The 16,699-nt window shown below is 38.9% G+C and overlaps 1 protein-coding gene and 1 long non-coding RNA gene across 4 annotated transcripts in view; one reads left to right on the top strand and one right to left on the bottom strand.

Moving 5' to 3' along the window:
- LOC125172931 (uncharacterized) overlaps positions 1 to 12,368 on the bottom strand; it is a 76,147-nt gene extending 63,779 nt beyond the window's left edge. For both annotated transcript variants that reach the window (XR_007154869.1, XR_007154870.1), the window contains exon 1: positions 12,296 to 12,368. This is a non-coding gene — a long non-coding RNA (uncharacterized LOC125172931). The remainder of the gene's footprint in view (positions 1 to 12,295) is intronic.
- The window catches only part of PPP1R1C (protein phosphatase 1 regulatory inhibitor subunit 1C), a 118,754-nt gene that overhangs the window by 41,137 nt on the left and 60,918 nt on the right, over positions 1 to 16,699 (top strand). For both annotated transcript variants that reach the window (XM_047871574.1, XM_047871573.1), the window contains exon 3: positions 16,016 to 16,053. In XM_047871574.1, the coding sequence (XP_047727530.1) occupies positions 16,016 to 16,053 (38 nt within the window). The remainder of the gene's footprint in view (positions 1 to 16,015; positions 16,054 to 16,699) is intronic.

Below are 16,699 nucleotides of genomic sequence, written 5' to 3'. Positions count from 1 at the left end.
AAATTCCTCAATTCACTCCCTTTTACTAAAACTGTTTAAGCTGATATTGAAAGACAGTCTGTTAGGATTCACAGAAAAGATTCTTGCTTTGAGTAGGATTTTATTTTCCCAGCTTTATCAAAGTATAACTGACATATGGCATTGTGTAAGTTTAAGGTATAGAATGTAATGATTTGATTCATGTACATACTGCAGAATGATCAATAATTATCTTTTGTGTGTGCTTGTGCGTGTGTGTGATGAGAATACTGAATATGTGCTATCCTAGAAATTTTCAAGTATATAATACAGTATTATTAACTATAATTACTAGGCTGGACATTAGATCCCTGGAACTCATTCATGTTACAATTGGAAGTTTGTACCATTTGACTAACATCTCCTTATTTCCTCCACCCCTAACCCCTAATAACCACCATTCTACTCTGTGTCTATAAATTGAGGTTTTTTTTTTTTTTTTTAGATTCTACATATATGCGTAATCAAATAGTATTTGTTTTTCTCCATATGTCTTACTTCCCTTAAACATAATACCCTAAAAGTCCATCAGTGTTGTCACAAAAGGCAGAACTTCCTTCTTTTTTTTTTTTTTGGCTGAATAATATTTTAATGCATGTGTGTATAAAATCACATTTTTAATCCAATCATCCATCCACAGATACTTAGGTTGCTTCCAGGTCACACCTATTATGAATAATGCTACAATAAACATGGGGGTATAGATACCTCTTTGAGATTGTTGGTTTCATTTCTTTCAGATATATACCCAGCATTGGGATTGCTGGATCATATAATTTTTTGATAAATTTTTTTGATCATATAATTTTTTTATAATTTTTTGACAAAGTACAACACAGTGTTCTATAGTGACTGCTCTCAATTTATAATCCCACCAACAGTGCAAAAGGGTCCCCTTTTCTTTACGCCCTCACCAGCACTGGTTCCTTCTTGTCTTTTTGATAACCATTTTAACAGGTGTGAGGTGATATCTCATTGTAGTTTTGTAGTTTTGATTTGTACTTCCTTCCTTTAAAAATATGTATGCAACTCCAAACATTGAGCCACCAGAGAAATCAAAGAAGGAATTGACTAGGAAAGGATGATGGCCAATTATTGGGAGAGCAAAAGAACACACAAATCAGCATTTTAAAAATTCAGTATTTATAGAGTTATGTTGAGATGAGTGAAAAATGCATTTGGTCAACCACTTCATATTCAAATTCAAGTGTGTGGAAGTAAATTTGATCCATCTGTCCCTGAATTATTTTCTTAAACCACCAACATTTTGTTTTACAAGAATTGATTTCCAACAAGTCTTATGATATCCCCAACCTCCTGCCAAACCTGCTCAGAGTCTGAAATATAGTTATTGTACTGAACTTTCTCAAATATGCTGTTTTTTTTAATTAAAACTAAAAACAGGCAAAAGAGTATTTGATTTGCCTGTTACAATGCCACTCATACTGAAATCAAACATAAAATATGCACAAAAAGAAAAGGATCTACATAGTATCTATTTTTATTATATATATTCCAGATATAGTACAATACAAATTATCTAGACAGCAAGCTTTGTGTAAGCAGTTTACACATACGAGTTTAAAAGTGGAATGGGTGACCCAGGACAAATTCAGGTCCACTCTGAAGAATGACTTAAATCATATACATTGCCAATGGAGTTTCCCCATCTACCCTTTGGCTGCTCCTTTGTCTTATAGGCATGTCTTCCCCAGCCTACCTCTTCCCTTTGTTTTTAGGGCTGTCATGTAGGCCCTCTGCTTCTCTAATTCTCCACCCTCTCTCTCTGTCATCCTTTCCCATGGCATCACTGACCACCTACATGCTGATGACTCCCAGATCTGTATCTTCGCTCTGCTTTCACTTCCAAGAGATGATTTCTGAATTCTTCCCACTTGAAACATTAATAAGTACCTCAAAATCAACATTCCATAAGTACTCCAATTATGACCCATAAATTGATATAATATTTGACTTCCTTCTCCTCTTTTGTCACTCCCCTCCCACATCCAGTCAGTCACAAAGTCCAGTCCATTCTTTCTCTTAAACATCTCTCTAACCTTGTTCAAATCATCATATTCCATCATGGGAATTACTGAAATACCGTCCTAGTTGAATTAGCTATATATCCAAGATGGACCCCTGCAATCCATTCTCCACACAATTGTCAGAATAATCTTTCTACAAGGGAAATCTGATCATGCCCTCACCTGGTTAAAACCCATCAGTGGTTTCTCATCACTTTAGAAAGAACACCAAACTTCTTAATATCATTACAAAGCTCCAAATTATCTAGCTCCTTCTTAAGTTTTCACTCTGTTCTCTCTGAACCTACTCCTATCATTCAACAGTCCAAATATTTGAGTTTTGTTCAATACCTAAGAAACTGTCATGCTCTTTCACACCTCGGGATATCCCCACAAATAGCCTCTTCTGATTAAAATCTCTTCTCCCCCCCTCATCTAACTTCCTTGTCCCATCAACTTTCCCTATCCCACCTACCTTTGCTGTCACATCAGCTTGGATGTCCTTTCCTCTGAGAAGTCTCTGTGGCTCTGCCAAAACTAAGCTTGATGTCCTTGACATATGCTTGTACCACACCTTGTGCTTCCTCCATCACAGTCTTTATTTATAACACTGTACTGTGGTTGTTTCAGGCTGAACCCCAGTTCCTAGCAGGATGCCCTAAATGTATTATACATGCAATAAATTATTATTAAAATACTGGATGCATTTTAGATCCCTGGTGACAGCCTTCTAAAAAACACAATCTATCATATAACCGATAAACTGCATTTATGTGTTTTCATTTAATTTTCTTCTTATATCACCATTCATAGGAAAAAATGTTTTAAGACTTAAAAATGTTTAAAATATAAAGCTATTTTTCCCTCCTGACACACACACATACAGACACACACATGATTTTTCTGTTTTCCTATCTGAACTTGGTGATAAACATGTTGAAGTAGTATCTAATTATAATACTTTTTCCTCTAATAGTTCTTCCATGTATCTACTATAAATAGTCATTTCTTTCTATACTGTGAAATCCTCAAGTAAACTATATCTGAGATAATTTTTTTTTTTTTTTTTTTTGAGAAACAGCATGAAGGTTAAGGTTTCCAGGACAGGAAAAATACCAAGAGTTGAAAAGACAACCTGACTACACAGATATTTAATTCCTTCAATCTTTAAAACTGAGTGAATGAGGGACACCTGGGTGGCTCAGTCGGTTAAGTGTTTGACCTAGGCTCTGGTCATGATCTCATAGTTTGTGGGTTCGAGCCCTGCATGGAGCTCTGTGCTGACAGCTCAGAGCCTGGAGCCTGCTTCAGATTCTGTGTCTCCCTCTCTCTCTGCCCCTTCCCTACTCATGCTCTGTCTCTCTCTGTCTCTCAAAATGAATTAAATAAATAAATAAATAAATAAATAAATAAATAGGGTTTTAAAAAATTAAAAAATAAAAATAAAACTGAGTGAATGAAATATTTTTTGTTAGAAATATTACCTAGAATGTGAAATAATGTTTATAGATGATCTACTGACGAAAGCTAACTTCTGTACTTTCCAAGACTTTCAAGACTTTTTCTACAAAAAGTTATGTAAAGTAGAGGAGAATTATAGTTCCACTGACCTTTCCTTCCATAACTAACAGAAGCGTATTTACCATCAGTGATAGGAATGCCTTCAGTTGATTAAGCCATGAAAATATTATCCTGTTGTTTATAGGTACTCACATGTACTCAATGTGTTGAGTGACACCTTGTAATTTTTAGGAATTTATCTTCCATTTAAACTAAAAAAGGGATGTTTGCCTCTTGTTATAGAAAATTCTCATTAAAAGGAGGAGACTGGTGCTTCATTTTAAGTCATTTTACAATGGTATACTCATAACAGAATTACTCAGATAAAATTATTTTGAAATTCACAGTGGTGTGTCTACACAGTTGAAACACAGAGGAATTTGGAAAAAAATTAAATTTTTTTCAATAGAGAATATCAAATAGCATGATTAAGAAGTAAGAATCTGACTTAAACAAGAAATCCTGTAGTTTAGCAGTTTGATGAAGGTAGAGAGACTCCAAAATTGTCAAATATCCACTTATATTTGGCTTCAAAAGAATACACGGAAACCTAATTTTAAGTTTAGCTTTGCCTGCCACTTTTTATGCATGAACTGCAGCCCCAACTTGACCTTTGAAAATTAGGAGCTAATAATTCAAATTAGAAATAATTTCAAGTTGAATAATCATGTCAAGTAATTAAATTTATAAGATATAAAGAAATATTTTTGAAGTTTACTTTATATTCCATTATCTTTTTTACAAACTGAAACTATTATATTTTCTCTAATGATTGATGTAAGTTGCAAAGCAAATTTAATAAGTCTTGTCAACTTTGACAGCCAGTGTGAAAAAGGAGGAAATGTTCTATGGAGTGCAAAGATTACTAAATATTCCAAATATTGGTAAATAGCCAATTCTTTTCCAACTCCAATGCCACTCAGATCCATCTCTAAAGTTCTTAAAATTTCTTCGAAATTTTCTATCATTACCATTCAAATGATTAACCTCTGAATATTGTTCTCATGTTCACCTCAATCATTTCTTCTACTCTTATTTATAAGGTGCCTAGTTATGGGACTTCATCTGGGGACTCTGCTAAGAATATCTTTGAGACATTTTCTGTGATAGAATAATGAAATTTTAGTGTTTTAAATTGGTTAAAACCTATTCAAATCCTAACTAGATTTCATTTTATTAGGTCAAAATGACATAGAGCACATTGTGGGGAAGATAAGTGTTTATTAAATAATTACTTGATTGGTTGTCCACATTACCTGAAACATTTGATAATTTTTTTTTTCATTTTTTTTTCATTTTTTTAAATTTATTTTTGGGACAGAGAGAGACAAAGCATGAACAGGGGAGGGGCAGAGAGAGAGGGAGACACAGAATCGGAAACAGGCTCCAGGCTCTGAGCCATCAGCCCAGAGCCCGACGCGGGGCTCGAACTCCCGGACCGCGAGATCGTGACCTGGCTGAAGTCGGACGCTTAACCGACTGCGCCACCCAGGCGCCCCATCTTATAATTATTTTTAAGTAAATGGATAAAATTGATGTAAAAATAAAATGTATAATTTATCATCAGTTCTCTAGGTAATTCTAAGAAAAGGAGATGGAATTTTCCCCCCAAAGTTTATTTCATTATTTTGAGAGAGAATGCATGTGAGCACACAGGGCAGGGGCAGAGAGAGAACCCCAAGCCGACTCAGCATTGTCAGGACACAGCCCTATGCAGGGCTTGATCTCATGAACCTAACCATGAGATCAGGACCTGAACCAAGATAAAGAGTCGGACACTTAACCAACTGAGCCACCTAGGCACCCCAAAGGATATGGAATTTTAAAAAATTAGAGCTACTAAAACAAGTGTGGGTGATTAAACTGATGTCATTCCCTACCCTCTCCTGAAAAAAATTTTAAAAAACATGCATTAAAGGAGTAAATTTATTTTCCTGGAGCAAATGTGAGAAATCCAAACTCCAGATAGGCAGAACAACTTTACCTATGATTGAGAATCACCACTGATGGGATGACGCAACAGTTCTTTGGCCCTCATGTAAGCTGATTCTGTGGTAGGATAAAATATGTTTTATAAGAGAAACCAAGTTTACAAAAATCAAGAATACTAATGAAAAGCAGACTTTTGAGGTTTTAAATGATCTGATTTTTCTGTTCTTTTTTTACTGTGTTTGGAAGTGGCAGCAGAAATGATGAAATATAAGCATAAAAACAGTTTGGAAGATTTCTAACCTCTCTCATAAGACAATTGCTGGTTGAGAGTTCTTAATAAACCAACATGATCCATTTTGTTTTCCTTGTCATCTCCTTCACTATTTCCACATAGAATATATATCTGATTCTCACTGACTGCCACAGAAATGAACCATTTTGTAGGGGGCTCTGAGAGATAAAAACCTATTTGGTAATGAGGTTATATGCCAACTTCTATCAGTTAAAAGTAGAAAGCTATAAATAATACTGAAAGAACAATACAGCTGTGTGAATCTTGGCACAACAGGATGAAACTATTTCTACTGTTTGCTTCTTTTCCCCATGTCTCCTTTCCAGCGCATATAAATTCATTGCTCTGGTGGTTTTAATTTGGGCCCCAGTTTTGGCTAAATCTAAGAACTCAAAGAAAAACACAGCTGAAACCACTGCCTAGTGGCTTAACTCACAGCCTCAAATGATAGGCCTCCAACAGAGCCCAGCAGGCTTTCTGCAAAAAGGCCCCTGACTAGAGCTCATTTTGAAAAGTGGAGAGTTTGATAACAAGTCAGAAAGAGGTTTCACTATAGCTGTCTTAGGAGATTCTGCATTGCCCTACTAAAAAGAAACAGTGAGTGTTCTACGTAAGAAACACATGATAGATTTCTCTGGCACTTTTAACTGACTGATTCTATGCTGGAATGCTAAAACCACAAGGTAATGACAAATTTACATGCCCAATGAAGAGCTGAGCTGTGCACAGCAATTTCTTTCATTTGCATTTGATTTATCTTATTCAGTTCTGAAGGCTCACGGGTCAGTGACTGTTCTCGAACTAGTAGACCTAAAGCCATCTATACAATTTTTGTCTTTAACTCTGCCCTTCTCTGTATTACACAGCCATAGATGATCTCGTCAATACTTGTGATCCAAGGGTTTCTGAGAAGATGTTCAACCTTCAAATATGTTAGATACCAAAATATAGAATCTGCAGAAAGGTAATCATTTAGATTTCACTGCTGTTTTCAGAGATCTGATGGCAAATTCCTTCTGAGACTGTCAAAGATGGCACCAATGCCCGTGTGATTTAGTCTCCACGGCACCTCAGAAAGAAGACTATGAATTGCTTTTCTCTGCTGCTACTCCTCTATGGGAGAGAATTAATTCTTTTTTCACAAATTAGTGCTAGGAAAAATGAAAAGGAAACACTGACTGAAAATACACTAGGGATCTAGCATAGTATCTGCCAAGGCGGATAACTCCATTTATTAGACAAAAAGTGGAACATAGAACAGAAAGATATGCTGGGCAAGTCTTCAGTTTTGTTACTCCAGTCCCACATAATCAACAAAATCTCTGGATTCTGTTCCCCCACAGTAGTCCTCTGCCAGGGGCCAAATCGGACTTGGTGGCCTGGCCTGTCACTCTGCAATGTCTCTGGTCTCTGTAGTTTGCTCTGCAGATCTTCATGCATTCTTTACTTTATCTTGCTTTTCTAGTTGTGATAAGTGGTATCACTGGCCTATGGTGAACTGATACATACCACTCCAAGCAAAACCTCAAAATTTCATATTAAAGCATGTTTTATTATTCTGTTTACTTTCTTAGCTCTGTGACTATCCCATATAATTTCAACTCAGTCTTTTAGTAATCTTTCTCTAATAGTCCAGACTCTCAGTGGCTGTGTCCCTAATCTTAATGCTTAGTTTCACGAAAGCTGATCTTTACCACCTACTTATATGACCCTGCCAGCTTGTACTATAGCTTGAAATCCCAATTCTGGTCTTTAGGACTGAATTGCCTCTCAGAATTCGAATCTATCTGCTGACATTATTCCAGTTCAGTATTTTGGGTACAAAAATGCTGCCTCTACTACCTACTCAACACTGCAATCTTCTGCTTGTCCACGTGTTAACTCTTAATGGTACCTCCAGACCACCTGTTCGGATGCCACCCTCACCAGTTCTCTGATCAGTGTCACACTCTGGTAATACGTCATGCATTGATCCCACAGCCTGGCTTAATTACCTTATTCTTCCAGACCCCTGCCAAAATACTCATCTTGCTTCACTTAGTTATATCTGTCTTCCTGTCATCTATAAACCAGCACTTGTATTTTTACAATAAAGTGGAGTGCAAAACAACTGCAAAGCTGAGAGGAAACTTCAAAAGAAAAACATTTTAACGTAGAAGGCTTTTTCCACATCATTTATCAATTTGGGTGTGCTTTGCATACATTTCCTTAGAGTGTGAGTCCCAGAACACATTTGACCACAATTTCAACCAGATTGTATTATAGCAGTCAAACATTCTCTCTTGACTAACTTTACAAAGGAGAGAATCAAAAACATTCTCTCTGAATGTTCAGGGAAGCTTCCCATAGAGAAGGAAGTACGTTCTGGTTTTAAACAAAAACAAAACGGCAGCTAAGCCTTTTATAATCCAGCAACACACACAGACTGGATGCAAAAATAACCTATCCTTATCTACTTTGAATTTTACTAAGGAATTTGATGGCAAAAGATGGGCATTCACTTCGAACACTAGCTTAACAGGATAGAAAAAGAAATGGGAGAAAGAATATGTGCATGAATGAGATTTATTCTGCAATTTTATTAATATTTTCTGTGCCCAGTTTATTATTAGTGTTCCTGAAAAAGAGGAAGAATAATTTAGATGCTGGCTAGTGTGTAAAATCTGTGCAATTGTAGCGTTTACTCTCTTGGTAGATTAGTAGAAGAAGGGAAAAATCAATTTCTAGTAATATTTAGTATGGCAGCTGGAATACTGTGGTTTAATGAGGGACGTTTCAGAGTTCTAGAGCACAAAGTGGTAATGTTCATAAGAGCCAGTCCTGGTTTTTCTTGGTAACTAAATATCATTACCACATGGGTTGTAATATTTCCATTGGTGGACATTTCTAAAAAGTAAAAATCAGTCAAGAAATTACTACTTTGTCATCACGTCTTGTAAACTTACATGACCTCTATTTTTCAATTCAAACTTTGCTAAACGCATATGCGATTCTTATAGATCTATTAGATGAGTCTCACTGCCTCAGAAGACACATAGAAAATATTTTTTAATCAAAAACTTGACTAGCATATAGGAGTGAATATTGACAGCCAAAAAATAACCTCTCCATATCTATCTCCACTCTTTGAATATATTTAAACCATCAATTTTTGGATTTAAAGATGTATATGAAATATTTCAGGTTTAGTGAAGACAGATGGTTAATATTTTATAAAAATTTTTAAAAATGTGATAATATAATGATTCATAGCATATACTTTTCCTACATTTTTGAAAATACGATAAAGCACTAATTGTAGATTAAGGATTTTTAATGATAAATTTAGTAAAGTATTAAATGACACTGAAACAAAAATTTTAGCAAAATAAATAAAAAAGGTAATTCAGGAAATTAGTCTGATCTCTTCCAGGATTTATTTTAAGGGATGGTTTTGAATAATTATAGTTTAAATATAAAGGTGTCAATGACCTCTGCTCCTACAATTGCTGCCTTTAGAAGGATCTGTCTGCAGAGGCACTGTCTTAGATTGCTTAATATGGAAGAGATGCAAGATTTTTTCAGTTATTAATGAAAAAATTATGGAAAGTGCTGTAAGTTAATGGATTGAACACTTAATTCCACATACAACAAACCATTCAATTGATAGGAAATTAAGAACCTTGAATCAATCTTCATCCAGGTTTTTGTCATACAAAATTTTTCTAGATTTTAGAATCCTTTTCACTTGACTTTGTAATCATCCCTAAGTAGATAAATATATACTAGTTAGAACATCAAGTGACAATCTCAAGTATACCTATAAAAAGGCAATCCAGTAGAAACTCAATGTGGATGGCAAACAGACTTTTAAAAGAGGCCATTCCAATGTTCATTCCTGAACTTTCCTTTGATAGGGATGGGAGAATCTGATTTTTCTTAACCTATTATTCCAACAAAGTCACAGGCAACTAACAGATTAAAGCATGGTTTTTATGGCAATTGGCTACAGAGAAGAGAAACTATGGAAACTGAATTTATTACACTGCAGTTAAATGATGGAGTGGACACATTAATCATGTGAGTGTCACAAAACAATTCAAAATTATTATTTGTAATAAGGTTTTGCATATGCTTTAGGTGGCCAGAGTTCTGACTCCATGCTAAATTGGACAGATAAAATAAGAATCTGTGAAAACAAACCTATAGTCTTTGTCATTGAAAGAAAAGGATATTGGGAAATCTCAATTTCCTTCCTCCTGTTTGAGCAGTTATATTTGGCTGTTACCTTGTCTGCTAAGTTATGTTTAGACAATGCCAAAGGAATGCCGTGATAAATAAAACAATCTATAATTTAGCTGGTGTGTGTGTGTGCGCGCGCGTGTGTATGAGACTTGTCATCATACATAATAATGGTGGTTTTGTCAAATTCAATCCTCTTATAATGAATTCTACTGTACTGGATGATGATTAGACACACTAGTTTCTCCTATAACACTCTCCCACATCAATAACACAAATGTGAGATCATTGCAACAACACGGAAGAATGTTGTTTTGCTGTTTCAACCTGCAATTTTGTAAACTGAGGAAAGGAAATTATTTACTGCTTTTTAGGATTAGTTATTCCTGATTTGGTCTTTTGGTGTGAAATTACCTAAAATCACAAAATATGCAGGTTTTTTTATTGTGTTCTAATATTTTCAGTAAAAGAAAATGATTATATGATCATATAACAAACATGTATGATTATAATTTGTTGTCAAGTGGCTAAAATAGACTAAATTCCTGTCTATTTTACTTATTCCTGTCAGCTAACTAAAATAAGTCCCAAATGAGTGAAGTGGGAAAAAAAACATGTTTAAATTCTAAAAAAAATGTAATTTATGTTACCTTTTTTGATACTCCCCAAAAATTCAGAGTAGAGAAGAAACAGAAGCTATTCTGGAATCATGAAAAACAGACTCATAATATAAAACAAAATTGTATATTTTTTTAAAAGTACTTTTAACTGGCTAACTTAATCAGTTCGAGACTGATATTAATAAGAAAAACTAACCAACAAGAAAAAAACCTTTTTCATTGAATTATGAAACGATGAAGTCTGTACAGTTGTCTTGAAAAGACATTATTTTAGTGTGTGTTATATTCAGACAGTAAGAAGGCACAAAGCTGAATGACTGGACACCATTTTGTTCTCAAAACAATAGGTTCTGAGTCCTGGGATAAATTTTGAAAACTCCTAAGGAATAAATAAAATCTTAAGAAACACAACTGACATTTAACCAACCAATGGATCACAGTACATGCATTGTTAAAGTGGATCATATTTCATATTTACTTAAAAGATGATAGCAAAAGATTTTGCTTTGATATAACTGCTCAATTCAGTGTATTCACAGTTACCTGATAATGACCCAGATACTTCCAGGAATATCAAACAATTGTGATTGCTGTCCTTAGCCAATAGTTCCTGTCTGCTCACCCCTACACAAGGGAGGGCAAATTTATTAGGTTCCACAATTCCATAACTTCTAAAAGTCTAGTAATCAAGATATAAGATTAGAATAAATAATAGTTCCATATACTATTCATTCTAGCTGCTTGTCTTTTGTTTTGTTTTGTTTTGTTTTTGCTGCTTGTCTATTTTGGTCTCTTACTACATGAAATATCGACAGTATGCATTGTGGACTTCTATAGAAATTTTACTACCTATATACGTGTTTCTATATATCCACACGATACGTACACATAGTTTTTCATTGTATGTATATAATGTATGTTCACTAGAAAAAGAAACAGTACAGGTAAAGTGTTATTCAATCACCGAAGATAACTACAGTTAACGTATTGAATATATCCTTTTATGAATATACATGCACTTCTCTATCATCTCTGGGTTATCTATACTTTATGAAATAAAAATACCATTCCTTTGGTTTTGAAATCCTTTTAGTACATCTTTTCATGTCAATTGATGCAGATCTGTATCACTGACTTGAGACAGTTATTCCTTGATGAACACCTCGTTCAGTGTTTGGACCATGGGCTCAGCCTCTCAGCCTTGGCGCTCACCTGAGGGCCAGGATAGGGTAACCGGGACAGTAGGTCAAGGCAGCGAGACCAGGGACGGCGGCTAAGGTGGTGGCGGCAGAGCAGCTTCGGCACCGCGCGAGGCCGGGTCCTGACCCGGCCTCACCCCACAGACAGTTCGGCAGTGGCGGTGATTTTCCCCATCCCGGCTCTCTCCTCCCTTATCCGGACTGCCCACGCCCATTTTGGCTACAGTGAATGGGCAAGAAAAGTTTGAAATTGAAGTCACCACGCTGGATAACACGCTTCGTGTGGCATCCCCAAACAAGTTTGGAGAATTTTGTTCGGTAGGAATTCTTACTAATTCAGAATCGAGATATGAGACAAATACCTTATTGGAAAAGTCGGCACTTTCGCCAACCAATGGATTTGAGCACAAGTGAAATTCTGCTTACCTCCAAAAGCACAGGTCTCTTCCGGGTGGCGTCCAGGCGGCGAGAGCACCGCGTGCGGGTGGTAAAGGTCCACACGCGGCGGGCGTGTCCGGCGAGGTCCCGCACGCAGGCTCACAGAGGAAGGCACAGAGTCGGCGCGAACGCCTGAACCTCGAACCGCGTCCTGACCCGGAACCGCTTCTCCGGGAGGTGACCCCTGAGGCTGCTTACCCGGAAAACACAGTTGGTCTCCACTGCCTCAGCGCCACAAAAATACAGCAAAGATCTGTGGAGAGGGACTTAATTCCCGCCTGAGAAAGGACTACACGCCCCACCTCGTGGTGCTGGCTGGGGTGGGTTGGAGCATGAGCACCTGGTGGAATGTGCCAGAAAGTGCCTCCCGGGAACCCGAGCCGCCTGGGCATGTGACAAGGCTGAGGACGAGGACAGATCGGTATTGCAGTGCACGGCGGGAGGCTGCCAGGCTGGAAGACGACAGGTCCAGCATCAGCCCGGGCCCTGCCCTGTTTCCGGAGCCCATGTGCTGTCAGGACAGGACTGAAGAGCTGTTCCTTCTTGGAGGAAGATTCCATCCCCTGCGCGTGCTGAACTGGTTGGCAGGCGGCAGGGCAAGGGCATGTTTCCCAGTCTGTCCCTCAGCGAGCTCAACAGGCACCACTGGATGTCCGGCACAGCCTCCCACCCCCACAGCCAAGGCGACGCGGACCTCTTTGAGTCCACGCCTGCGCCCACCCTGGCCAGGTTCGAGGAAGCCTGGAAATCTTCATCAAGAAATTCATTTTAATGGCTGGGACTGTGGGTGTGGTGGAGCTGCGGGGAACGAAGACGTAGCCGTTGTCCATGGCATGCTGAACCTGGAGTCCAGGCCTGTGATCTAACAGGATGTAGGGAAGCAGGTGCTGACTACCCGTTCCAGAAAGCTGCCCTGCGAGCCGTGCACACTCATCTCCAAGGGGAAGCCAAAAGACATCCGGAGAGTTGCTTCTAAAATGCTCCACAACAGGACACGATCTCACAGTTAGTGGGGTGGATCCCGCGTGGGGCTCTGCCCCGACAGCGCCCTCTCTCCCTCTCTCTGCTGCTACCCCACCCCTATCCCTTCTCTCTCTCTCTCTCTCTCTCTCTCTCTCTCTCTCTCTCTCTCTCTCTCTCAAAATACATAAATATTTAAAATGCTCCGCTGGAAGCCTACATTTGACAGAGCAGCCAACTCTTGAGCCCTCTGCCTGCTTTGTGGAGCGGAGGTGGGGGGGTGGGAGGGGGAAGGGGAGGGACTGAGCAGGATGTCTGGGCTCTTCCGTTCGAGGCCCTCTGAGATCCCACCCAGGCCAGGAGCTGTGGACAGAGCCGTGTTCACGCACGTTTCTTTGGGTGTGAATTTAAGGCCAAATTTCATAAACGGTGCCAAGGGTGGGACATTTCTCTTACAGTTGAACACATTTAATGCCACCGAACACAGCTCGGTTTCCTTCAGAATTGGATACGCCACTCGGTGGAATAAAGATTTACCTTCACCATTGCAGCTAGAAGTGGGGTGAGGTGCAGGAAGGTTAAACACAGCCTGCTGTAGGAAAACCAGGTCAATGTTCTTACCTCTGCCGGGTGTTCCCTGAGATTAGCAGTCACCGGTGGGTTAGCACCAGACTGTCCCTTCACAGAGGCCAGAGGGCCTGTCAGCCCTGCCCAGCCTCCAGTGGTCCCAGGGCTAGACAAGGACACGTATTCTGCTTCGCTAAGCGTTTTTCTCAGCACAGTGTTTTCCTTCACCCTCAGTTAAGCACCGTTTTGTTCCAGGCCTAACTGTCAATGTTCCTAAGACAGAGAAGGCTCAAAGTGGGTGAGACACACCTTTGTCCCTGAGAGTCGCCCATTTGGACCCAATATTGTGAAGCCTGTTGCCTTTTGTTTTTAATTTTAATTTTAATTTATTTATTACAAAATGTTTAATGTTTTATTTATTTTTGACAGAGGGAGAGACAGAGCATGAATGGAAGGTGGGAGGCAAAGAGATAGGGAGACATGGAATTTGAAGCAGGCTCCAGGCCCTGAACTTCAGCACAGAGCCTGATGCGGGGTTAGAACTCACGAGCTGTGAGATCATGACCTGAGCCCCGGTCAACAGCTTAACCTACTGAGCCACCCAGGTGCCCCAACTTTGTTTTTTCAAGAGATGGAGTGCAAATGGGGGAGGAGCAGAGAAGGGGGAAACAGAGGTTATGTGCTGATAGCAGCCAGCCCTATGTGGGCTTCAACTCATGAACCCCGAGATCATGACCAGAGCCAAAGTGAGTCGCTCAACCTACTAAGCCTCCCAGGTGCCCTGCCTCTTGCCTTTGTAAGATGCCTTCCGATCGCAGATGTGCCAACATGCATGGGGCAGGATTTCTTGCAATTGATGGCTGTGGTAACCAAAGCCTGTGAACATTTTAAAAGGTGGGAAACTAAGGAGCTCTAGGTTCTCCATGTCTAGATGTTTAAGGAGAATCAAAGTCAGATGACTTTGCTAATATAGGATAGCTTTGTGATTCTCAAACTTGAGAACAACCCCTCCATCCCCCGGGTCCCATGTGGGAACCCACACTGACCACCCCAATAGTTGCAATGCTGTGGTTGTCCCTGGCACATGGTAGTCAGGGGATTGCACAATATCTGGAGGCAGTTTGGTTGGAGAAAAGAGTTTCCTAGTCTTTTTTTTTTTTTTTTTTTTTGAAATATTGAGAAACCTAGCCTCTGCAGTACAGATGAGAGATGGAGGAATGTTTTAGGGAAGTCAAATAACCATTAAGAAAAGTCAAGATCCATGGGGCGCCTGGGTGGCGCAGTCGGTTAAGCATCCGACTTCAGCCAGGTCATGATCTCGAGGTCCGGGAGTTTGAGCCCCGCGTCAGGCTCTGGGCTGATGGCTCGGAGCCTGGAGCCTGTTTCCGATTCTGTGTCTCCCTCTCTCTCTGCCCCTCCCCCGTTCATGCTCTGTCTCTCTCTGTCCCAAAAATAAATGTTGAAAAAAAAAAATTTAAAAAAAAACAATTTAAAAAGAAAAGTCAAGATCCATATAAAGTAGATGAGGGGGTACAAAAGAAACTCAGAAGGTCTTCCTTCTGTTGAAGGGGCAGTATGTGAGCGCCTCTTCCTCCTCTCTCCCCTTCTCATTTTCGTTTTTATACAGACAGCATTTGTACTATTTTCCCTAGCATTGTCATAAGAAATATTTCTGACAAAGCAAATGATTCTTTCCAGGGGCATATAGACAAGAGGGTGCTGCCTGTCTCAGAATCAGAGTGATCGGGCAGAGTGGGAAAGGTGCTTTGTTCAGCTTAGCAGCAAACTTGAGGAAATTTGACAAGCTACAGTTGAGCAGACAGAGGCAGCAAAATCCATGGAGGAGGTTGTTTATGCCTTAGCACTGTGAGGTTGGTGACACAAACAGTTGGTTCAAGGGCCATTTCCCTGGTTTCCTTTCTGATTTCTGGAAGGTGGGCAATTTGTATTTCAAGAGAGATACGTTTTTTTTTTAAACTGCCTTTTTTAAACCTTTGGGAGAAGGTTATCTCAGAAGGAAACCACCTCCTCTGTCCCCCTTTCCCTAAGCCACAGATGTTGTATAAATATAAGGTAATTATTAAATTATTTTTTATCATACTGTTAATGTTATCAAAAATGTTAATATGCATATTATAAAGAAATCACCTTTCTAATAAATTATATCTACTTCTGTTACAGAAATAGATGACAAGAGGGTGACCAACACACAAGCTGAAGTAAGTTTCCTTATATTTTGTATAAATAGGTGTTCAATTAAAGACATAATTAGCTTGGCTTGATGTTACATAAAATATATCAATATAACTAATGTAAAAACTAGTTTGCTTTTCCTGACCGAAGAAACAGTAAAATGGGGTTGTTAAATCTCTGCCTCTATGCTACATTGGTTCTCAACTTATGAAATGCCAACCCCTGAAAAAACTTGTAAAATAAACCATTGCTTTTAGTGGCAAGATATGGTGTTGTTATTTTCAATTTAGTGACTCGTTTATGACCATCTACAGGCTAGGGCCAGCCAATGTTGGAATCCTGGAGCAAGAAGACGGGGGCCGACACCTCTTAAAGGGTCTTCTGGTGTGTGAAGCCAAGAGCACACCCTGAGGCCAGAGGTTCACATACACATGTAGGAGTTCAGATGGAAAATAGGAACCAGGGGAGGGTAGGAAGCTAATAATATAGAATATATGGAATACAAAAAAGTAAGTAAACTGTACTCAGAAATAGGACAAGGATTGACTGCTGTGCAGACATACTAGTCAACTCCCATAGCTGCATTAGGCATATAGCAATACCCAGAGGAAATGTAGAAAGAACAAAATGCCAAATAATATCTAAGACTTTTCTAAATTTTTAAAGAGGTTA

Source organism: Prionailurus viverrinus, chromosome C1 (assembly GCF_022837055.1).
Source record: "Prionailurus viverrinus isolate Anna chromosome C1, UM_Priviv_1.0, whole genome shotgun sequence".
Lineage (NCBI taxonomy): Eukaryota > Metazoa > Chordata > Mammalia > Carnivora > Felidae > Prionailurus > Prionailurus viverrinus.
This window is presented reverse-complemented; position numbering and strand designations above follow the sequence as displayed.